Source organism: Solenopsis invicta, unplaced genomic scaffold, assembly GCF_016802725.1.
Source record: "Solenopsis invicta isolate M01_SB unplaced genomic scaffold, UNIL_Sinv_3.0 scaffold_38, whole genome shotgun sequence".
Taxonomy (NCBI): domain Eukaryota; kingdom Metazoa; phylum Arthropoda; class Insecta; order Hymenoptera; family Formicidae; genus Solenopsis; species Solenopsis invicta.
This window is the reverse complement of record NW_024105284.1, coordinates 313,884-340,086: the sequence shown is the minus strand read 5'-3', so window position 1 is coordinate 340,086 and position 26,203 is coordinate 313,884. Positions and strand designations below refer to the sequence as shown.

The window sequence follows — 26,203 nt, the reverse complement described above, 5'->3', positions numbered from 1 at the left end:
TTTGCTCAATTTATTAAGACAGAAAAAAGATAATTTTAAATTTCTTAGTGATAGTTTTGAATTTCTCGGAAATTGAAGGAATGTATGACAGCAAAAACCACGGCACTCTATTGTTTGTTGTGTCAATATCTGTGTTCTCGTCTATCTGATTAATTATCTTTTTATTGATAAGAGATTTAAGACGGCTGTTTATTGTCTTGAAAATAAATTTAGCAGGATAATCATTGGTTAAGAGTGTGTTTACAATAAACTTAATATTCTTACTGTGGAATGTAGGGTCAGATAGTAAAAACGCTCTGTCAACCATTCCCATAATTGTCCCTCTTTTTTGAGACAAGGGGTGACCCGATAAAAAATTTAAGTATCTTCCTGACAACGTAGGTTTATGGTACCAATCAAAAATTAAAGAAGCCTTATTATTAATAACGGTGATGTCCAAAAAATCTATCCTGTCCCCTCGTATTTCCAGTGTAAACTGTATTCTGGGGTGAAACGAATTAAACGTGTTCAAAGTAAGGTCAATAAGATTCCCCGGTACTACCATCACCACGTTATCAACATATTTAAAATAAAAGGGTGGATGCACTCCAATTTTTTCTAGGGCCTAAGATTCCAGATTCTGCATAACGAGATCCGCAATCACAGGTGACAATGGAGATTCCATGGGGGTCCCAAATTTTTGCTTGTAGAAATTATTTCCGAAACTAAAATAAGTCGAGTCAAGGACAAGTTGTATCGCCGTTAAAAATTCCTGTTTTGAGATGCTGCAAGTGTCCCTAAAAAATTCCCACTTGTTCAAAATGCTTTCTAACGCTAAATCTATAGGAATAATTGTAAATAACGAAACGACATCTAATAAAATTAATTCGTGACCTGGCTCTAAACGTTTATCCTTCAAGTTGCGGACTAATTCAAAGCTATTGTTTATCTTACTTGCGGCATCTGGAATGTTTTTCGAGATAATTTCGTGTAACAACGTGCCTAAACCATAAAGAGGACTGTCGATAGATGAGATTATTATTCTAAGTGGCACACCAGGTTTGTGAACCTTCGAGAGTCCATACGCCCTCGGGAGATTGCCATGCCTGCAAAACACCCTTTTATAAGTAGACTGTGATGTATTTATTAAAGTGCAGAAAGATGTTCTCCCAAACAACTATAAGAAAAATGTAGTTTATAAGATTATGTGTAAGAATTGCGATGCGTCATACGTAGGACAAACGGGGCGAAAATTGAAAACAAGAATTACTAAACATCGTAACCATATTAAGTGAAATACAAACAGTCACTCCGTATTCATCGAACATAGACTGAATTTTAACCATTTTTATGTTGTCCCAACCAAACCTTTGATTGGGAGAACATAAAAATCCTAAACAATGAGCGTTTTTGGGCACGCGACTAACATCAGAAATGTTACACATACAGTCACAGAATAACAGCCTTAATTTGCAAACAGATACTGATTGTTTACATCATGCATATCTCTCATTACTTAACAAATTGTAACGGAATTAATAATTTATAATATTACACTCTTGTTATTTATTTATTTTTATACATTATGACAAGTTGTGAACGACTCTTTTATTTTCTTATATTATCTTATAGACCGTATTTATGTATTATATTTATTTTGATCTGTATATCTCCGACTGCTTGTCTTTGCGTGCGAAGTTGAAACAAGACTTTTGAAACCAAACACACAGTCTGTATACATTTTGACTTGTGATAGTGAGCATGTTCCGTCGTTGAGTGTATACTGTGACAAGAGAATCATAATTATTCTTACAAGACTAAATCTTATCCCAGTAAAGAATGGGTGAGTCAAGCAAATATAGCCAATTTAAATATTATCTTTGTAAAAAAACGTTTGATATAGAGAAGTGTCATTTCCTTTGACACAGTCACGGGGAAGATGCCATTGCGGATTTAGCAAACCGCCGGTTTGACGCGACGTCCTCCCGTTTTTTGCTGACTGCTAAGGATGAGATTCTGTATATATTGCGCTGAAGATGATTCAAAATGAGTCGAAACGTCCGTAGTTATTGTAATTCGATATAAAAGTAACACGTTGAAATTGTTTGTTGACAAGAAATAAACATTTGCGCACTTATACCCGCGCTGACTCTCATTAGCCTTTTTGACGAGATTTAATTATTTGTTAGAATTATATTATGCTAGTCAAAATTTGTACTATGTTGAGAATGACTCCAAAGAGAGTCGAAACGTTTATATGTTTGTAAATTGACAATATAGAATAAACTTTTTCTTGTGCGCACTGATAACAGCGCTGACTCTCATAAGCTTTTGCAATACTTTTCGTTTAAATCTGGAAAGTCTCATTAAATTGTAAATTGCATTTATATTTTTAAAATGTTTATTAACTGTTGTGATGAAGATTTTTTTATCTGAAAAAGTACATTGCATTGATACTCGATTTCTCGAAGTTTATTGTTATCATTCTTTTAATATGCTGATTGGTTTTCATTCAGCGTTTACTTTATAAGCGGCTGTTATCGTAGAGATCGCATATTTTGACTTAGAACATATACTACTGGAAAGAGTATAGGTCTATAATTCCTGTACATTTGAGTTGACGCAGAAAAATTTGACAAGGATGGAGATACAATGCGTAGAAGTTTGATAAGGATAGATATAAAATGCGTCTAGTCGGTAATGCCCATACTCCAACAAATGAAAGCCTAGATACGCGTGAGGACTGCGGGGTGATGAAAAACATCGGTTTGATTTGTCTTAAGCATGCGCATTTTCAACTAGGTGTATTATATATCTATCCTTGTCAATCTTCTCTGCGTCAACTTTTTAAGCCAATGCTCCTTTCAGTAGTATATGTTCTAAGATTTTGACTATGTGTATTGAGAAGTTATTAGTGTAACATTAAATTTGTAATTTGTATAAAAAATTATGTAATATTTAAAGCTTTATAGCATGCGCCTGTTTTGTCTAGTCTTTACAAAATTTATACAAAATTTTTTAGTAAGAGAAAAACAAAGCGCAGGCCAATAATTGTGTTTTACAACACAAATGCAAATTTTGTCTATCAAGCAATGACAATAAAACAAATATTGTATGTAGTAATTGCCAAAAACACATTTTTATGTCACACACAAGTTATTTTTGTCCAAATTGTATCAGCTAATAAAAAATGTTTTTCTTCATTTTTTGATGGACATATTATTTATTTGTTTATTATTTATCTTTGAATTTTTAGTAATAAAAGTTTTAATAGTCTGTTTTGTTTTTATATATTTTGAAAATATATAAAATAATAAGTGGGGTCATGGTAACGCGAACAGATCAACAGGGTTAATAGCATTTTGATAAATATCGTTAAGTTTCGATATAAAATATTCATTAATAACAAAGTTTTTAAACAATGATAAATAATAGACACGCTCGTATTAATGTTAAAAACATAAATTTAAGAATTGGGTCAAAGAGACGAGCTAAATAATTCTGGATGTCAATTAAAACTTTTATTACGACAGTACGCATAAACGCAATTAATCCGGAAGGTTTCGGCTATACTTAGCCTTTATCAGCCAAAATAAATAATTTAAACAATTATGTTACAAATTTTCCTAATAAAAGATAAATAAAAAAAAACAAGGAAATACGAAAAATACGGATACTCATTACGCGAGTCTAAGCTCGTTACGTCGCTGCTCACATAGTGCTGTTATAGGTGGAGGATCGGTGACAACTTCGGACGATGCTTTCCATTGTGTACAAATTTACAATTTTGTCACTTTAATTACTGACGATGTAAGGACGTCGAGATCGGAATTCGTCAAATGATTATATGATGAACAGCCGCAACAGACATGAATTCATATGCAATACCCGATGACAGTAATTAACGAAAGTTATCTGCATGATAGAAGAATCATAAAATTATAAATGAAATAATACGATTCACTAACGCACATAGCTAAATCGAAACTCACTGTGTTGTACATTTTGAAAACGAAAATACATGAGCGAATATAAACGGCTGACGATCTTACTGCCGTGACAGACCACAAACACAAGTGACGCAGAGCGGTAAACGAAACTGATATTCTGTATCTCTATTTGTTTTTGACCGAGTCAAGCAAATGAAAATATGTATCATGTAAAAGTTCTGTATCCTTCTGAGAGTTAATTTCATTATTTTGCTGTTTAATATGTATCATTTCTGAAACTAATTTTTTTCTAAAATTTGGTTCTGAATTGAAAATTTTTTTTTTTTTTTTCCAGTAAAAGTTGTGATCAAAGTTAATTCGATGTTCGGTAATTACAGAATGTCTCGATGGATCGAGCTTTATGTTGTTTCTATGTTCCCTCACTTCTGGTCCTCAATTGTCTCATAATTTGATCCACATATGTAGCATCGCAATTATAACAATTGATTTTATAGATGACATTGTTATTACAGATATAATTTGTTTTGTCTTTGTGTACTTTGATAACGTTATTCATTTCTTCTATGCACTTAAAACTTACTATGAGTGCATTTTTGTTTATTAAAGACGCAGTTATCTCAGAGACGTTTCAAATGTAGGAAATGACAAAAAATTTTTTAGGATCTTTTTTGTTGTCCTGATTCTGAACAGAAGTATTCTCAGCAAAATTAGGAAAGTTTAGGAATTAATTTATTGATCCTAGTCACAATGTGTCTGAATATAAAGTTTAACGGATATCCATTTTCCAACAACAAATTTACAATTAGTTCTAAGTTTTTTTGATGGAAAGTAGGATGTGACAACAAGATCGCTCTGTCTACTATATTGAAAATTATACCAATTTTTTGTCGTAGCAGATGTTGGGAAAAAAAATGATAAGTACCGCCCGAGAAGATTTTTTTATGGAACCAATCAGTGATGATTGTGTTGTCAACAATTTTTAATAAGATGTCTAAAAAACTTAAACTGCGGTCATGTTCTAATTTTACGGTGAATTGTAAAATTCTTTCATGAAAATTGTTAAAGATCCTGAGAATAAAGTCAATTAAATTTACAGGAGCTGCCAAAACAATGTCGTCAACATATTGATAGTAAAACAATAATGCCAAATTAATGGAATTGAGCGCTTTTTCTTCTAAATTTTGCAACATAACGTGTGCTATTATAGGTGATAAGGGTGAGCCCATTGGTGTTCCGAATATTTGTTTATAAATAATGGTATTAAATGTAAAATATGTAGAGGAAAGTATAAATTTCAACGCTAGTAAAAATTCCTCCAATGAAATGACAATATTGTTTTCTATGAGTGTCCATCTCGCACAAATGCTGTCAATTGCAAGATTCAAAGGAATGTTGATAAACAACGATGTCGCCTCCAATGAAATTAAAATATCATTCTCACTGACCATTACCCCTGAGAGAGATCTAACGAGCTCAAAACTGTTATTGACTTGCCTAGGATCCTAATTTAAACTTCCGCTAATAATGTTGTGTCAAAATTTAGCTAATGGATAAAGTGCGGTGTTCACAGAGGAAACAATAATTTGGAGGGGAAAATTCTCTTTATGTATTTTCGGGAGACCATAGGGTTTTAGGGAGTGGAATCACTCGAATGAAGAGAAAAGTACTTTTGTCTTGATATATAATCCTTATTGTGCCATTTTTTTATTAGGTTATTTAATTCTTTTTCAACGTTTTTTATTGGATTTTTCTTGATCATGATGTAAGCTTCTTTATCTTGAAGAAGTTTTTCCATATTGTTAATATAATCTGTTTTTTCCATTGCTACAGTGATGTTCCCTTTGTCCACGCGAGTGAAAATAACGTTAGGATTTGTTATATAGAAATTTGAGATGGCTCTCTTCATCCGTAATAATTCCCTCTCAATGGTGTGTAGATTAGACGAGTGTAGAAATTTGTGTAAATGCGGAATTATCGTATTGCGAATCTTCCCTCTTTCTTTGTCAATGTTTCGGTTGTTCTTTATATCTTTGATAAACTCGATTATACCTGGTTTCTTTCTTGGAGGAAGACAAAAATTGCCATCCAACTGTAACAGATTAGAGACAGTGGGAGGAAATTTCCGTCTTTGATAGATTGACAAACCATTTTTTATTGGTTGAGGTCAACGAGTTAATTTCTGAGTCGATGAATTTGAAAAGACTTACCGCGATCTTAATTGTTTTGTCAATCTTAATTGTTTATCTTAATTTGTCGATCTTAATTGTTTTATACCAACCGGTAACCGGAGTTGTCACCGATCCTCCAGCTATAACAACACTATGTGAGAAGCGACGTAACGAGCTTAGACCTACGTAATGAGCGTCTGTATTTTTTGTATTTCCTTGTTTTTTCATTTATTTTTTATTAGGAAAATTTGTAACATGGTTGTTTAAATTATTTATTTTGGCTGATGAAGGCTAAGTATAGCCAAAACGTTCCGGATTAATTGCGTTTATACGTACTATCGTAATAAAAGTTTTAATTGACATCCAGAATTATTTAACTCGTCTCTTTGACCCAATTCTTAAATTTAAAGTTTCTAATTATGGTTGCCTATAGGCATATTATAATACCATCTTCTATCTTAAAAATTAGTAAAGAGATTTATTGATTATCGTAAATATGTGGTAATATTTAAATGGTTTAACTATAAACATTCGGAAAATTACTACAAACAACTACAACCCAATACAAAGCAATATTTCTTTAATATTTCAAGAAACATTTTTTGCAATGAAAAAAAATATTTTTAATAACATTAAAGTTAATGGGATGGATCCCCTTTTTTACATTAAAAATATATTTATTTTATTATTATTAACAATGGTTTTTTAACATTAAATAAAATAAAAATGAATAAATATTTATGTTGATATTGTAAAAAATGTTTTCTTAACATTAAATGTAGCAAAAAAATTGTTTTTTAAAGTAAAATAATTGGGGATTTTTTTCTTACCTCTGTAAATCTAAGCACTATGCTAGAATTATTATATCATATTTTTTCAAAAAGTTCCAAGCGGTTACTTATCCAAGCCAGAACCGCTACTAATGGTGCTTGATTTCTGCACAGGAACTAATACTTGAATGATGATCTATGAATACATTTGCATATATACTACTGATAGATCAGTTTAACATACTACTGTGTCCAAAAAGTAAGGTGACATTGCATTTATTTCGAAAATTCTTTATTTATTCTTGCAAATCAATTTTGTCCCCTTCAAAGTAATCCCCCCCTGATATAATACACTTATTCCAACGGATTTTCCAATCTTCGAAACAGTTGTAATAATCGATTTCAGGAATGGCCTTTAGCTCCTTCTTCGCAGCGGCTTGAATCTCTTCTATCGACTCGAAACGGTGTCCCCGGAGCGGCCGCTTGAGTTTGCTGAATAGCCAGAAGTCGCATGGAGCCAAATCAAGTGAATACGGTGGTTGTGGAACGATATTAGTCGAGTTTTTGGTTAAAAAATCACGAATAATCAGCGCAGTGTGTGACGGTGCATTATCGTGGTGCAAAAACCAAGTGTTGTTTCGTCGAGATTTGACGCGTTTGAGAGCCAACACATCCTTCAAAATGGAATTGACCGAGCCTTTTGATATGCCAATCTCATCAGAAATGTCTCTAATGGTTAAACGACGGTTTTCCAACACCAAATCTTTAATTTTTTGGACGTGAGCTTCGTCGGTTGCGGTTGATGGTCGCCCAGAACGCTCCTCGTCTTCAACACGTTCTCGACCTTCATGGAAGTCTTTGTACCACTTGTATACATTTTTTTTCGACATAACCTTATCGCCAAAGGCATTCTGCAGCATCCGCAACGATTCTGCAGCAGAAATTTGATTCCGCAAACAAAATTTAATGCAAATTCTTTGCTCAACAAATGTAGACATGGCAAAAAACGAGAAATTCACTTTTAGCAACTCACAAAACAATGCGTATCTCAAACACTAATGGATATTTTGACGTGTTACTTCTCTTGGATGTCAAAGACAGTCCTACCAACCTAAAAAAAAATTTTATTCCTCCAAATCCGTGCGCGCGGGAGATTTAAAATGCAATGTCACCTTACTTTTTGGACACAGTAGTATTTTGTCAAAGATAAAACATGAATGATTAAAATATATTTTTTTATATAAACATTATAAAATTATAGCTTTTTCACTAATTTTTGCAAATGCGGAATAACAAACCTGGAATAACTTTTGTGTTGTTTGTTTAAAGAGAGATAAGAAGAACACAAATAGAAAAAAAGTCAATATAATACAATAATAAAAATATAAAAACATTTTTATTGTTTTACATTAAATTATTATTTTAAATAATAAATGTTAAATAAATATTAGATAAATGTTTCTTTAAATTATCATTATAAATAAGTAATTAATTGAAAAAAATATTAATGTTAAATAAATGTTAAATAAACGTTTTTACAAATTATCTCAAAAAATGATTAATGTAAAATAAATTAATACTTAATTAATGTTAAAAATAAATATTTCTTTAAAACATTATTTTAAATAAGTAATAAAAACTGTATATTAAGTGATTACATACACCTAGGTGGTTAAAAGAAAATTGATTTTTCAATTTTTCTTATAGTATGATATATGTATTAAGAATATTTTCTTAAAGTTTCAACTCAAAATGTGCAAAAACAAAAAAGTTATAGTTTTTTAAAAAGACAAGCATATGCAGAGTTGAACGTAAACGGAAAACTTTAAACACGTTTTTTTCAAAATTGTGTTTTTCAAATCGGTACCCAAAATATTTTGGAGACGAATGGGTAGATTAAATTTGGATTTTTTTTCTATTTATTCAACATGAAAATACTCTTTGTTATAAGAGATTTTTTTAGATCTTAGTTTTTTTAACAGCCGAAAACTAATTTAATTTTAGACAATCGGACTCTTAAATTTAGATAAGCGCCATTTTGTAATAAACGAAAATTTTAAAAATCGGCTGAGACACAAACTATATTTATCTATATATTTTATGAATATCTTGCATTTTTGTGTTTTGGATGAACTGTATAGATTCTAAAAATAGGTACTGCAGACAACTAGCAATAGCTAATATAGCTGATGCCAACGGCGATATCTTTTTAATTTTTTAATTGTTTAATAAAAAATTTATGTTTTATTAACGAAACTATATGTATATAAAATATTAGTATAAACTCCGATTTGATATCTATAATACGTTCGAAGAAAAAAATTCATGAATATATGGTTATTTTTGGAATCTTTAAGTGTATGTAAGCCCTTAATAGATCTCTATACCTTTATGAATTTGGCAACCGACTTTCATAAATAAAGTTTACAAATATTAATACAAAAATGTTAGTATTTTATTTATAACTGTGTGAAATATTAATAATTTTATTTGTATTTCAAAATATAAAATTTTGAATAAAATAATCGTCATCTGATTTTAAACTGGAACTTTAAAGAAGAAAAATATGATATGTTTCAGAATGAAAATAGATTCAGAATACATGTAGATATAATTTATGGTTGTTTATAATGACTTTCTAGTTATTTGAATCCTTTAAAAGTTACAATATAGTTACGATAAATAAAAAACATAATTTTGCCAATTTTTTAGATATCTCATATCCGCTTACTATATATTTCTTTAAAATTATTTGTGGTTTTTTGGTTGTTTGCAGTTGAATCGTTTAAAAGTTATATAATACATTCTAGTATAACATATATACGTAATAAACTTATATAAGTAATAAACTTAAATTTGCTAGTTTTTGAATTATCTCAAATCCATTTTTGACGTATGTTTTCAGAACTATTTCTCAATGAGTAGACAATCTTTTTTAAATGACTTGTTATGTTTAATTTTTATTGGTTATACATTGTACAGTTTTATTGTAAAAATAATATTTATTTTATTAAATAAAGGAGAAGAGGGTATTATGGCTACTGTCGACAATATGGCTACTTTTATTATCTCCGATATTAGGTGACGTATTCTAACAATTGCTTATGGAGTTATTTATTTTGTAGCTTGCCGTTTTTTTGTGATGTTAATAAGCCACAACATATTAACTGAATTGTTATAAGACATTTTTACTTTTGAGCACTTCTAAACTTTTAACACTTTTAACCTTTAATTACACATACTTCCTCATTATTCTTAAACTTGATTGTCACACGAATATACACTTAAATGTTTTTTTTGTTATTTAACTTTTTATTCGGCTGAACATATTTCGAGTTATACAAAGTTAAAACAATAACATGGAATTTTGTTAATATATGGTTCTTTAAGCAAAATTTTTATATCGAAATATTTCTTCGATAAATCGATTATCATTCTAGAGGGCGGCGTGTGAACCACGCAGAACATTCCGTCTTTCATTTTGTACTCGCTCTCAATATTTGTCTAAATACATTTTGCTCAATTTAAAGTCAGTGGTTAAACATTGTTGTCCTCTTCGATCTCAATAATAGTAACCTCACCTCACTGGACTGACGTTGTGTCGACTACTCGACAGCAACCGGCCACGTCACAATTGGCATTAGAAACATTATTTTAGAAACATTAGAGAAATCATTTTATGCTTGTTGTTTAATGTTAAACAGAGATAAAATAATATTTCTAATGATATTTTTAATAGTATTTCTAAAGTTTAAAACGCAGAAAAATTCTAAATTGGGAAAATTTTAAACAGTGGAAAATTAAAAATATATAATTTTGTAACTGAGTACTGTGTTTTTTTAAATTAAACTAATTTTTAAAAGTTATTTTTATATATAGCCATATTACAACCATTTTTTTTCTTCTACCGATTATGCAGTGCCTTAGATTTTTATAAATGACGTCCTAAATAATAAATATTTCATTACTTTGAGTCTAGAATCTGTCAAACAACACTTCGACGAATATAATCGTTCAAGTTTCAATAAAAAATATTAATTATAAACAAAGTTATTCAATAAAATGAAAATGGGTGCCATATTTCCCTCTTCTCCTTTACTTATTTCGCATTGATTATTCATTTTAGATACTGATTTAAAGAAAATATATATTTAACGTTTATTTAATATTAACTTTATATTAATTATTTTACATTAATTACTCATTTGAGATTACTTAAAGAAATATTTTTGTATTATGTATTCAATACTAATTTAACAAAAATCGAAATAAATACATAATAAATGATGATCCAGGCTCATGTGAATACAATTCAAAATTACAAACAAGAAACGGGCTTAAAAGTCGTGCTAAGTATTATATGAAAGAGTCAATAAACAAAAACATAGCTATAATTAAATGTAATAAACAAATGTTTCGACCATTAATTATCGGTTTTTTTCAGTGTACAATAAATCTTAATATTTGTAACATAATTTTATAGGGTTTATCTTGTCGCATTTATGGTTTATCGAAATACATACTATGTATTTCGATAAACCATAAATACGACAAGACAAACCTTATAAAATTAAGATAAGATTATAAAAATAAGATAACTAATTACCAGTGGTGCAGAAATAGTTGTTTACTGCAATATTCGTCTCGATAATTATCCAAAAATTATTAGATCATTACAAATTGTGTCGGATCGCGTTTTCTATGTGATGGTCTCATGGAACGTTCTACGAAGATGAAGGTTTTGGAAAATCAATTTTAATTGAAAGGCTCAAATTACATAGTTACAAATTCAACATAATTAAAAATTAAATAATGAATAAATAAGACATTAAACAATAATAAGTTAATGTAAATATAAGTTGTGTTTGTGAAAATATGAAATTGAAAAGTTTATTTAATAGTAAATAAAAACTTAAATAAATAAATATATAAAAACTAAATAAACGAATACTGTACAAGTCAAAAATTATAAAATGCAAATTAGACACAATTTAAAATTAAAATAACAAGAAAAATGATTTTCATACCTATGAGTTCCAAAACCATATCTTCAGGATTTACATTAGAATGTAACAGCTTTAAAAATTCAAAGACGAATAATAAGGGAAAAACAAGAAAATAGCAGTGGAACCAACGGATTAAGATGAGTAAAGAAGGAGTAAAAATTAGGGAGAAGCAATTTGTTCGAGAATAGGAAGATATGCATTAAAGAGGAGTTCAGTATCACTCTGTTTATTGAGTGCTTTTTGCTGTTTCTTTATATGTAATATTTTGAATCTTTTAACAAAGGATGGTTTTTTTTATTTGGATTTCCACATTCTCCCAATCAAAATCATGATTTTTCTTAGTGCATTGTTTAGAAATATCCGAAGGAGAATTAGATTTTTTGATATCCGTTCTGTGACTCTAGTTTGCCTTTTTGTCTGTCTCATATAAGTAGATTTACAATCTTTGCAATTGATTTCGTACACTACATCGTTATAAAATAAACGATCAATACACAATCTTTCCTTGTAGTTATAAAATTAAGTTTGTAAGAAATTGTGAAAGCTACACAACAGTTGTGTTTATTGGAAAAAGACAAAAATGTTCTTTGATATTGAATTGATGAAAGAGACAATAAAATATTTCTTCTTTTCCTTTTTGATATCATTTTTCATATCGTTATTATTGGTCTTTTTGTTAGTGTCATTTTTTTAAAAAAGGTATTTTAATCTAAATTGAATTATAGAAAATATATGAAGTTCAACGGATTATTATTTTAGTAAAATATTGACTAAAAATATAAAATAAAATTGCGGATGTGATAATAAAATTATTTTGTCTATCATACCAAAAATAATACTTTTTTTTATGGCTTAACGGATGATAAGAAAAGGAGTTGAGGTATCTTCCTGAGAAAGTGGGTTTCTGATATTGATTGAAAATAATTCTGTTGTACTTGATTAACGAAACGTTAAAAAAATTCAGTTTTTCTTCCTTCTTCGTCTCCATTGTAAATTATAAGCGCTTATACGGAATTAAACGTGTCGAGGATGTAAGATAATGAATTTAAGGGAGTCACCAATAAGATATCGTCTACATATCTATAATATCTATTATACAATGGAAGATGAAAAGGTAGTTTATTGATCGCATCACTTTCCAAATCTTGCATTATCAAATCTGCTAGAATAGGAGATTACGAAGATTCCAATGGCAATTTAAAAATTTGTTTATAGCCATTATTGTTAAATTTTAAAGAAGTGGGGCCTATTATTAAATTAACTGATTTAAGAAATTTGTTAAAAAGAATGGAGGTATTTTTTTAAATTGAATGCCATCTTACTATGACGCTTCTCACCGCTAAGTCTTTTGAAACATTGTGAAAAGAGGCACCATGTTCAATGACGCTAAGACTTGATTCGATTCCAGGATAACCATTAGTTTATTAACAAAATGGTAGCTATTTTTTATAAAACTTGGAACTTCTTGTATGCTATTGTAAATGATGTGATGTAAATAGGAAACTAAGGAATATAACGGGCTATTGATCAAAGAAATTATTATTCTGAGAATTATTTGGTTTGTGTATTTTTTGGTAAGCCGTAGGGTCTCGATAAAATTCCGTCCATTGTTAAAATTTCCTTATATATATGTTGTTCTATATAATTATTAAAGAAGACCAGTAATCAAAGGTCGAAATATTTGTTAATTATATTTAATTACTTATGTTTTCGTTTATTGACTTTTGCGTATAGTATCCAACATGGCTCTTAAACCCGTTTCTTGTATTACTAATTTAATATTTATATTTATCTTATATTAATTATTTGTTAAGAAAAACAATTTTGAAAATATTTATAGTTTCAAAAAACCGCTTTTTTTCTAATTGTTGGAACAAACCAGAGAAATTCTAATTTTTTTTTGAAAAATTGCTTTTTATATAAACGACATACTAATTTTACAGTATTATTAAAATAAGATTTTGTATAAGCGCTGAAATTGATGTTGAGCTATTTTTTATGTTTACCTTTAGACTATTACATCATTTGAAGTTTAATAATTATTAATTATTAAACAAACTGTTTTAAGAATATATATAATTTTAACAACGAGTCTAAAGACTAATATCAATTAATATTTATGTTAATTATTTTGTGCAAAATATTAGCAATTATCAAGAAGTATACGTTTTAGTTTATTTAAAAAATACATTAACTTTGTTTTTATTTACATTTGTGTGATTTGCTTTTTATTTCCCTCGTACTTAAGATTATCTCAAAAAAAAAATTTAAGGATAGAAACTTAAACAATAATATAATATATCGAACTAACGAAATTGAAATGCGAGAATTGAAGGCCCATGTTTGTCACAACGGTTCTTGGTGCCAATTAATAATTTTTAATTTTTATAATACAAACTTAACCTTCAGTTAGTACTGAGTGTAGTACACCCGGGCCGCTTACAAAAATGCTTGACATTTATAAATTGTTCACTCCTTTTCTTCTGAATATTTCGAATATGTTCAGCTTTTCGATTTTTGCACCTATTTAGTTTTCTTAACTTTCAGGTGTATCGATTAAAAAAAAATTGTTCAATTCTATGCATTACGTATTGAGATATACGCAGTTAAATATGATCAAGTGACGTACCCCCATGTGTGGTAAAACATCGAATCCAATATAGTATGTCAGCTGAAGGTTAAAAATATTAATTAGAATAAAAGTGACAAGACAAAAAATCGAGCTATCTCACGAATCGGAGTTACGGACTCGACAAGCGTAGCTAGAGTTAAGCAATCATATCGTAAAACAGGTAACTTTGATACTGGTAAGGTACTACCATAGTACATATAACACTTTTTTGTAATAAATTTTTCTACTCTAAAAAAAAACCGAAAAAATTTCCCAAAAAGTTGAAACAAAAAAACGTTTTTTTTCGAATCTTACTATATTTAATATTTATTCAGTATTCATATAATTTTTATTTAACATTGATTTAGACTTAATTAATTTTATTTAATTAGTTTAATTAATAAAACCGCGATTAGTACACACTCTCAATTAGTACACTATCTTTTTTAAATGTTCTTTTTTTAATGTTTAGTTTACATTAATTATTTATTTTTGCAACTATGTTTTAAAAAATATACATTTTTAACATTAATTCAGCGATAATTTAATATTATTTTGCTACAAGAATTTTGCTGCAAATTTTAAATTTTATAAAGCGGTGTTGATAGGTTTTATCAATTTCATGATATTAAAGTCGCAATTTTTATATACAGCTTTTATACTAATCATAAATATCCTTTCAATACACTACAGGAAGTTGCAACGTTGCAAGAATTAATCACAAGTTTGCAACCTTGCAAAAACATTACAAAATGTTGATGCAACATCACAACAATCGTAAAATGTCTGCCTTTAGAAATACCTATTTCAATGCAATATTACGGCAATATAATATGTTTCAATGTATCTAATAATATTTGAGGTGCCGTTATGTTAACATGTTTTGCAACATATAACTTCTACAAGAAATATCATTTATCTATAATATAACTTTTACACAGAAACACTGAAAAAAATTATTATCAGAATACATCTTATTTACTATACCTTATGTAGTCGAAAGATACATGAAGAATACATCGAAGATGTTTAATCTCTCAAATAGTTAACAATTAGAAACTGTCATCCTCTTTTTACTAACTTTCCCTCTCTAAGCGTTGAAATAATTAAAAAGGATATCATAGACTTTTAGGATTAAGAATTCAACGTTCAGATTGTACTTTATACACGGATGATGACCTAATGTGTGGTTGAAATGTCTATAATATTCTTAATATGGACTTAATTGAATTGATATTATTAATATCTGGTTTGGCTCACATCCCCTTATCTGAATGTTTAAACAATTATATAATTGACATAAAAATTAAAAGATATTCTAAACTCACCGCCAGTACCTGGTACGCACGTATGTGTTTTTGTTTTCATGATGTTATTAGATGACACGTAGTTTCTTGATTCCGTTCTTTGGTCCAGCGTGACAACTATTGATCATTTAACATCCCACGGTATAGCGCAGTCTCTGTGCACCAGGGCTATACAAAGGATTTTCGGGGCCCTTGTGCAAATATAAGGATGGGATCCTTTACGTATTCATGAAATTAGCATAGATACGTTCATAAATGCACGGTTACACTTTCTCAGAGCACACATATAAATCTTTCTCAATTAAAGAATTAAAAACTGAAAAATAATAAAAAATTATTTATCTGTATTATCTATATCTTTTCATTACACACACTACATAAAAATTTGAATAATGTCAGTATATACAATTAATAAGTGTTTGTTAGTCCAATAATTTGTAAACAGTTGTCAAGCAAAATGCTAGATTATACCATATTACTTTATCATAAAAAATTAAAAACTGCACATTGTACAAAATATGACTACATAAAAACAAAAATTTTATAAAAATCTTTTATGAAAGACTATAGTCGACGAAAAGTCGACTAATAGACTACAAATTTTTGATCTTTAATACATAATATTGAGAAATGTTTCCAAAAAATATTTCTTAAAAAATTGCATAAAATATTTTGAAAAAGAGAGAATTTTCTTATAATTTTAAAATTGTTTTGAAACTTAAAAATGGTAACACTTGTTAAAAGAAGTTTTAAGAATCTATAAAACACTGGTTAAAAGAAGTTTTAAGAATCTATAAAAAATATTTCAAAAATTATATTTATACCACTCAAAAACATTTAACAAAAAACATGGGCGCCCATGAGGAGGGGCAAGGGGTGGCATATGCCCCCCCCCCTGGATTTTCATATTTTAATTTTTGAATTTAGAATGATTTTATAATTGCCAACCAAATAATTTTTGTTTGTAATTTATAAATTAATTAAAAATAAAAATATACGTAAATATTTGTTTAAAAATAATATCAGGAGGCGCGGTCGCGTCTCGCGGTATTTTTTTTTTTTTTTTTTTCATCATCAGCGTTAGCGTCATCATCAGCGTCAGCGAGAAAGACCAGTGCCTCTTTTACGCGAGTCAGCGAGTTCAAGCATAATGAGATTATCAGATCTCAGTAACGGCTGAACCGATCAAGTTCCGAGTAGTCTCAATCGATAGCTTGGGGAAAATTGCATAATAAAAGTGTTTTTATTTTTTCTCTCCGTGCCCTACGAGCGGAGATATCGCGACGCAAAGTCCAAATCTCGACGATTTACATTTAAGATACGTCATTATTATTATCGTCGCCAAGCGAATCTTGTCCAGTACATTTTTTCGACACGAGTAACGAGTGGCGCTCGTTACTACACTATATTAGAGTCCCTAGAAGTGGAGAGTCTGGACATTTCGGGGTTCCACGTGATTGGACTGCACCTAAAATGGCAGCACCAATACGGATCCTTATTTAATCCTCTTTAGCCAATGCGATAACAGCATACAACACGTTTATGTGCACACAATGATAAACATACACACACATAAGGTATACATATGTATACATATATGTACATACACTGACATATTCATCACCGACATTTTAGGGGCAGATGTCCAGACTCTCTACTTCTAGGGACTCTACACTATATCAGCCCGCATGCAACCATATGATGCATCACGATGGCCGCGAGTGTCGCGACAATGATTGTCGTGATATCATGGCTTTCCTAACCCGTAACCTGAACTGAATCGGCAATATATCTCGGTTTGCGGGACAGACGACATTCTTTTTGCCGATCGTCGCTAAGAGAAACTTGTATACGTTTTCGACACGGAGTGGTGCTCATTATAGCCGTTTTATGTGATTATGGGTGCGTTCCTTTTCATGCATAACATAACATGCGATTCACGCATAACATAACATGCGATGCATCATTTATCCTTGTTGTTTTTCAACTAACTAATGTTAAACGAGGATATATAATGCATTATGCACGTCATGCGCATCTCATGTGATGTGATGCATGTATATCGTATGGTACTATTTCTGTATTTTAACAGAGAAATTTTTCTATGCTAACCCATGTGGTACTCTCTTTAATTCTATACAAAACCTAAGTGATTCTATTTCTGCATTTTCATTGAAAAATCTTCCTATTCCTAACCCAAGTAGTATTTACCCAAGTGGTACTATTTGTGTATTTTAACAGAAAAATTTTTCTATGCTAACCTATGTGGTAATTACGTTTAACTTTAAGTCTATAAAAGTATATTATTGCTTAACACTACAAAACGCGTGATATCAGTACAAAATTACCTTTTCAAAAAAAGGTAAAAAAAAGGCGGTATTTATGTGTGTGCGCGCACCTTATCTTTAATTTTACCTAAAAACACAAGTGATACTATTTCTGTATTTTAACAAAGAAATTTTTCTATGCTAACCCATGTGGTACTCTCTTTAATTTCTATACGAAACCTAAGTGATTGTATTTCTGCATTTTCATTGAAAAATCTTCCTATTTCTAACCCAAGTAGTATTTACTTAAAAATAAATATTTTTTATTTATTTAATCCAACCTAAATGTATTCTTCCCAAAAAATGTATGAAATCTTTAAATTGCGCTATTTATAAAGAGAATATGTTGCTCTTTGAAATAATTGCTGTACTACTTTTAACAAATAAAATGCAAGTGATAGTATCTTTATTTTTTAAATAAAATCCAAGTGGTATCTTTAATTCCTTTCAAAATAAAATTCGAGTGATACTATCTGTGTATTTCTATTGAAAAATTTTTCTGTTTTAACCTAAGTAGATGTACTTAATTTTAAAAAGTTTCAAAGGAATATATAACATTTAATCTTAAAGAATTAAGGAAAAAACAGAAATGAGAAAGTTTTATTAAAATATAAAATTTTTTAACTACAAAAAATTGCCGCTGCTAGATGTTTAAATATCTAAATAAAATGTTGTAAAATATTTATTATAATAGTTATGGTAACTTAGATAATTATAATAATTTACAATGTTACTTGTAAAAATTATAATGATTTACAATGTTACTTGTAAAAGATAATAATTTACAATGTTACTTGTAAAAGAAACAAGTGTTGAAGAAATTTACTCATTAACTTACTTCGCGTAATTACTTTATTTTATAACGCGTATCTTACAAGTGTTACATTTATCGCATTCTTTCTTATGTCACTTCTTTTCATTGCTTTTTTTATCTAGCAGCGGCAATTTTTTGTAGTTAAAAAATTTTATATTTTAATAAAACTTTCTCATTTCTGTTTTTTCCTTAATTCTTTAAGATTAAATGTTATATATTCCTTTGAAACTTTTTAAAATTAAGTACATCTACTTAGGTTAAAACAGAAAAATTTTTCAATAGAAATACACAGATAGTATCACTCGAATTTTATTTAGAAAGGAATTAAAGATACCACTTGGATTTTATTTAAAAAATAAAGATACTATCACTTGCATTTTATTTGTTAAAAGTAGTACAGCAATTATTTCAAAGAGCAACATATTCTCTTTATAAATGGCGCAATTTAAAGATTTCATACATTTTTTGGGAAGAATACATTTAGGTTGGATTAAATAAATAAAAAATATTTATTTTTAAGTAAATACTACTTGGGTTAGAAATAGGAAGATTTTTCAATGAAAATGCAGAAATACAATCACTTAGGTTTCGTATAGAAATTAAAGAGAGTACCACATGGGTTAGCATAGAAAAATTTCTTTGTTAAAATACAGAAATAGTATCACTTGTGTTTTTAGGTAAAATTAAAGATAAGGTGCGCGCACACACATAAATACCGCCTTTTTTTTACCTTTTTTTGAAAAGTATGGTATACAGCAAGCATGGCCCCGTGGGCGCCCACGAAGCATGCGAGGAGGAGAACATGCTCCCTCTTCGCACGGTTGCTTCTTCCCGTCTTTCCTTCTGACTCCGCGATCCACCTATCCCCTCCATACGACCGCTCTCGGTTCCTACTATGCTACAGTATGTGCACGTGACTCGCGCGTGTGGAAGGGGAAGCGGAGAAGCTCGAGCTATAGTTTGTGGGCCATGCCTGGTATACAGGGTATTAAAAATTTCAAACGTAACAGGTGGAATATCGCGCAAACAATACATTTTAGAAAAATGTTTCATGTACAAAAGTTATAAGGTTTGGAGGGGGACAAATAATGGTAAAATTAATTTTTTTTTAAATTCTACTTTTTAAGATCACATGGAGGTCATCGCCATTTTTTAAATGGAATTATATAATTTTTTTACATAGTATGAAGTATGATTCTTCTGATTATTCTGCATACAAAAGTATTAAGGTAGAATTATCGAAAAATCATTAGTTAACAAGATATTTTATATATTATTCTGGCATTGAAACATTTTATATCCACGGGAACTGCTTCCGTTTTAAGAACGAGCGAACTCATTGATATTTTTTCTTCTGGAAGTCGATAGCGTTTCTCTTTACGGAAACCTCGAGCTCGAAACAGTGCAGAGTGTCAAGAGCGATCATCACTTGTTTCATCGTTGCTTCCAGCATTTCGATGAAACATTTTAGTCGTTCCTACACAGTGACAGTGTTCACCTTGATACTTTTAGGAATTCAAATTTGATATTATCCCAGTGCCTCCGTATATATAAATTCGGCCTTGTGCTATTTTACATTAGACTTTCATACTACGTTTTTCATGCAATAAAAATAGTGGCACTCTGAATGAAACACAAAAGTGTATTTATATGTAAGTATACATAAGTTTATATTATTACCTGTAGACATTTACTTAGAATTTATATATGTTACAGTAAATGTGCTAATTTGGTGGATGTATGCACTTACTAGTCAATGTATATACCTATTAATTTGATAAGTAAATGTATTTACAAGCAACGAAATTTAAACTTTTACTGTAAGATTCGCCAAGTTTATTATTTCAAAAAAAGAATTTATTTCTTTTTTCTTTTACAATAATGTCTTAATTGTAGTTTACAATTAAAGATACAGAGTTTTCACTTTGACGAATAACGAGGAACTGCCGCTGCGGTTCCTGATGCCTATATTTATATGGTGATGCTAATACGCATTTCCCTCTTTCGTTGCATTCTTTCGAATGATATCACCTTTTATCAAAAACAAAACTTTGAAACTGAAAGGTTCGATTATCTAAATGGAAGTTTCCTTAGTAATGGAAAATCCGATCATTAGTCATATAACGAAGAATGCTCTTAGTATCTATCTAATCGAAAAAGGAAAATGGTATCTAATCATTGGTAATGTACATTCCAAAAAGGAATACGTGGCCGCTGCCCACATTACCAGTAAAAGCATACATTATATATCTACTATATTGTGTTATAGCAGATGTATACATTGTCTAGTAAATGAATACATTTACTGAGAATAGTAGATATTTTTATACTTACATTAGTTGATACTTTTGCTAAAATCTTACATAAATGCATATATCGACTAGTAAGTGTATACACTTGCTGAATTTTACGCTTTTACTGTAACATATACATATATTCTTAGTTTTTGAGAGAAAAACTTATATACTGTAGAGTAATTCCTATTTGCAGATCAGAAATTATTATGGATATAAGAAAGTTTTTTCAAACAAAAAGGCCAGCAGCAAATAAAAATGAATTACCATCACCCAAAAAATCTCATGGCTGTGACATGAAAAATGATGACAACAGAAGTGATAGACACAAATCACCGAACTAAAACATTATTGTCAAAGAAAAAGAAACCCGGGATACTTTTGTAGCGCCTTGTACAAGCCTTAAATCCGAGCATGTTACATCTGAATCGTCTGAATCTGATAAATTATTGCATGATATTGGTAACTACATTGAACTCAGTAATATTTTAAAACTTAACGACGCAGAAAAATATGATTTGTTGACCAATCCTTGGAATCCTGATAAAACGTATAATTTCAAGGATGATCTAGGGGAAAACCAAAACAGATGTTTTCGTTTGGAATGGTTATACCAATATCCGTGGTTAGCATACTCCAAAAAACTAAAAGGTGCTTTATGCGTACATTGTATACTATTTAGACCTAGTATAAAACGAGGAATTCAGGGAGCATTTATCATTACAGTTTTCATTAAATATAAAGATTTTCACGATAGTGCTAAAAAACATTCTCAAACGGAATGGCATAAAGAAGCAATAATGAAATCAAAATTATTTAGCGATGTTATTACAAATAAGAAATAATCAATAGATTTACAACTCAACGACGCAAATAACGAGTTAATTGTGAAAAATAGAGACAAACTGCGTTCAATAATATCGAGTATCGTTTTTTGTGGTACTCACGATCTAGCACTGCGCGGAAAACAGTCAGACTCAGGAAATTTCCAGGATCTATTGAAATTCAGAATTGAGACAGGTGATAGTGTTTTGGAAGAACATTTTAAAACTTGTACAGTAAGAACAAAATACACTTCGCATCGAGTACAAAATGAATTGCTTAATATCTGTGGACTTGTCATACGTAAAAACATTATTGAAAAGATTAATAACGAAAACACCATTGCATTTTCATTGCTCGCGGATGAAACTGCAGATATTTCAGGAATCGAGCAGCTGTCGATAGGGGTCAGATTTGTAGAAAAGAATAATGATAGCGTTTCAACCAGGATATGCGAAGAGTTTCTCGGTTTTGTTCCTCTAGAGAAACTTAATGCAGAGCATATTGCATTAGAAATTCTCTCATTTTGCAAGAGAAATGATATAAATATGTCAAAATTAGTAGGTTTAGGCTTTAATGGATGTTCAACAATGGCTGGTACTGAAGGCGGCGTTCAAAGACTAATTCGAGATAAACACAATAAAGCATTATTTTTCCATTGTGCTTCTCATAGACTTAATCTCGTTGTGAATGACCTGAATATTGTGCGTGACGTTCAAAATACTGTTGGCACCATAAAAGAAGTAATCAAATTTTTTCGTGAAAGTACTCTTCGAAGGAATTTAATTTGTAACATTCCTATGTTATGTGAGACACGATGGTCCGCAAAATACAAGAGCATTAGAGTGTTTTCTGAAAATTTTATTGAAATTAAAAAGGTTCTCGATTCTTTACCCACAAACGCTGAAGTCAACCGTGCTACTAGAGCTCGAGCACAGCAACTGTCAAGTGCTACATCAGAAACTTCTTTTATAGTATGTATGCAAATTATTGCAAAATACTCTGCAATGCTTGAACCTGTGACTAATGCTCTTCAAGGTATTTCTGTGGATATGGTTTCGGTTCAAAAGCATGTAAATATTTTACTAGATACATTCAGGAGACATAGAGAGTCTGATTTAGATAGCACTTTCGACATTATATTTAAAACTGCAACAGCAGTTGCTCAACATTTTGAAGTAGAATTTAAGATTCCAAGGATAGTTGGTAAACAAACATATCGTGCAAATTATGATGCCAAATCTGTTATGGATTATTACAAAAAGTCTATTTTCATACCTTATCTCGATTCTCTCTTAAGTTCATTAAATAACAGATTTTTTTCTCAAAATAATGCTGCGTTTTCGCTTTACAATTTGCATCCATATTATCTCAGAAAAAAGAATCAGAAAGAATTTATGGACACAATTAAAATAATTAATGACTTCTATCACATAGAAAACTTTAATGCAGAAGCTGAAATATGGTATAATTATTGGAATAATAATGACATCGTTATAACAGATGAGACATTAATACTCGACTTATTGCAACACTGCCAATTTTTTAAAGCAATAGCACAAGCAATGAAAATTTTAATTTGCCTTTCACCTACTACCTGCACAATTGAAAGATCATTTAGCACTTTGAGACAGGTAAAAACTTGGCTCAGATCTACGATGAGTGAAGATCGTTTGGATAGTCTATGCATGTTAAGCATCCATCGGGCATTTGTTTTTAATAATAAGGAAAGTTTTGTAGCAAGTGTATTAGACGTATTTTCAAAAAATTCAAGAAATTTGAAATTTGCTTTTTCTAAATAATTATTTTTCATCGTTTCATTTATATCAAATGAAGTATTTTATTTTTTAACCCTTAGTCCTTCGCACGTGAACAAAAATTGTGTGTGTGTGTGTGTGTGTGTGTGTGTGTGTGTGCGTGCGTATACACCACACACACGCACGCACGCACGCACGCACACGCACACGCACACACACATATATATTTATAGCTAAGTATATGTACACTCTGCCCCCCTTTTGAAAAAGTTATATGGGCGCCCATGACAAAAAATAACATGAAATATTTGATTCGTACTTGAAAGTGTAGGACGTTCGCACGGAATTTAATAGACCCAGGTTCGAACCTTGGCTGAGGAGGTGTATTTTGCAATAAAATAAACAGTTTTGGGAGGAGGTGTTATTTTTTTGCAATAAAATAATTTACAGTTTTCCCGGGGAGAGGGGAGGGAATATGCTTCTTGTAGCATTAATACTATTATTCCGGCTGCATGACTGTATTTCACGTCCAACGAATATGCGGCGCGCAGTTTAACTGTAAAAATTAAAAATTATAAAATTATTATTCAGCACCAAAAACCATTCAGGATTGCAAAATTTGTAATTAGATATTAATAATTAAATAATTAAAATTATTCTTCTTAATTAAAGCTTTCTTTAATTAATAATTAAAATTTTAATTGTCAATTAACAACTAAACTAATTAATAGTTAAAATTCTAATTATTAATTATATAGTTAATAATTAATAAATAAACTTTTAATTTTCAATTACAATTAAAGTAAATTAACAATTGGATTTTTAGTTATTAATTATACAGCTTGCAATTGATAATTAAATTTTGAATTCTTAATTACGCGGCTTCTACAATTAAAAATTAAATTTTTAATCGTTAATCATAACTAAACTAATCGATAAATAAAATTTTAATTGTTAATTATAAATATAACAATAGACAAATAAATTTTTAATTCTTAATTACACGGTTTCTACAATTTAGAATTAAATTTTTTATCGTTAATTATAACTATACTAATCGATAAATAAATTTTAATTGTTAATTATAAGTGTAAAAACTGACAAATAAATTTTTAATTCTTAATTACATTTTCTGCAAATATGAATTGAAGTTTTATTCTTTAGTTATACTGGGCCTGTAATTAAGAATTAAATTTGTATTTTTTAACTTTATAACTAACAAGGGAATTGTCACGGGTGTCCGGCGTCGATTTGAATCTCCTTGAAACATGTTGTTAAACAGGAAAATTTAAGAGACCCCCGTAAGTAGTATGTGGGTAGTCATAGGGCGTTAAAACAAATGACGTCAACCGGGTGGGGGGAAACTAGGTCACACAGCAGGGGTTTTGGGTCCCAGACGGGGGAAGGGGCAAAGGAGGTCACACAGCAGGGGTTTCTGACAAAAGGTATTAAGTAGGTAATAATTAGGTGATAATTAGGTAAAATGGCGAGGAGGGGTGGATCCGATACTGTCAGGAGCAATTTGAATGACAGGCACTCACGTGGGTGGCACCAGGTAGAATAGTCCGGGAGATTATGACACAAATTTTTTACCAATATCGACAAAGCTGATTTTTATTTGTACAATTGTTTTCGTGTTACAAATGAATAAAATGACCGTCAGCTCACAATCCCGCGGGACGGGGAGCTTCCAGTGTCTCTTAAAATAGTTTTTTTATTATAACGACTAAAGTATTAAAGTAAGGTAAAATATGTTTATAATCTTTATTGTAGAGCTTATCACGAGCTTCATTGTTTGTTTGACCCTTTTTTTTGTAAAATGAATATTTTTGAAAATAATTAAGAAAAACTGTTTTTTTTTCTCTAAGTATATCTCGAAAACTGTACGAGAGCGCCAATTAATTTATAAGGAAAAGTTGTTTAGTATCCTTGCCTCTATAACATGTGTCAAGGTCAACATGATTGGAACTGAGTCCCCTATACTGCATAATTACCGTATTTTTTTCACGTATTAGTATGAGTGACTGACGCACGACGTTTCTCAATTGTCGCGGCTGATGGTATCCTTTCGACATTTCATGTTTTCAATAATAAGTACAAAAATTTTCAGCTTTGTCGATATTAACTTTTCGTTAATATTAACACCTCTTTTTTTACATTGTTGAGACACTGTGGAAGCCCCCCGTCCCGCGGAATCGTGGGCTAACGTTCATTTTATTCATTTGTAACACAAAAATAACTGTATAAATAAAAATCAGCTTTGTCGATATTAGTTGAAAATTTGTGTCATTACCTCCCGGACTAGAAGTAGAGCGTTCCGATTTAAAATTCCCATGGCTGCCCAAGAGTTGATTGGCTGCTCCCATAGCTGCCCACGAGATGAATAGATGGAAAATGA

At 30.1% G+C, this 26,203-nt stretch overlaps 1 protein-coding gene across 6 annotated transcripts in view; it reads right to left on the bottom strand.

Annotated features, from left to right (window-relative positions):
* Window positions 1–15,958, bottom strand: part of LOC105205177 — a 131,433-nt gene extending 115,475 nt beyond the window's left edge. For 2 of the 6 annotated variants that reach the window (XM_026140445.2, XM_026140444.2), the window contains exon 1: window positions 15,813–15,905. Coding sequence is in view for 2 of the 6 variants with exons in the window: in XM_026140447.2 (XP_025996232.1) it covers window positions 15,813–15,852 (40 nt within the window). In the remaining 4 variants the exon portion in view is untranslated. Of the gene's footprint in view, window positions 1–15,812 lie in introns of all 6 variants that reach the window. The other 4 variants (XM_026140447.2, XM_039459367.1, XM_026140446.2 and 1 more) reach the window with 4 other exon arrangements.
* Window positions 15,959–26,203: the final 10,245 nt, after the last annotated feature.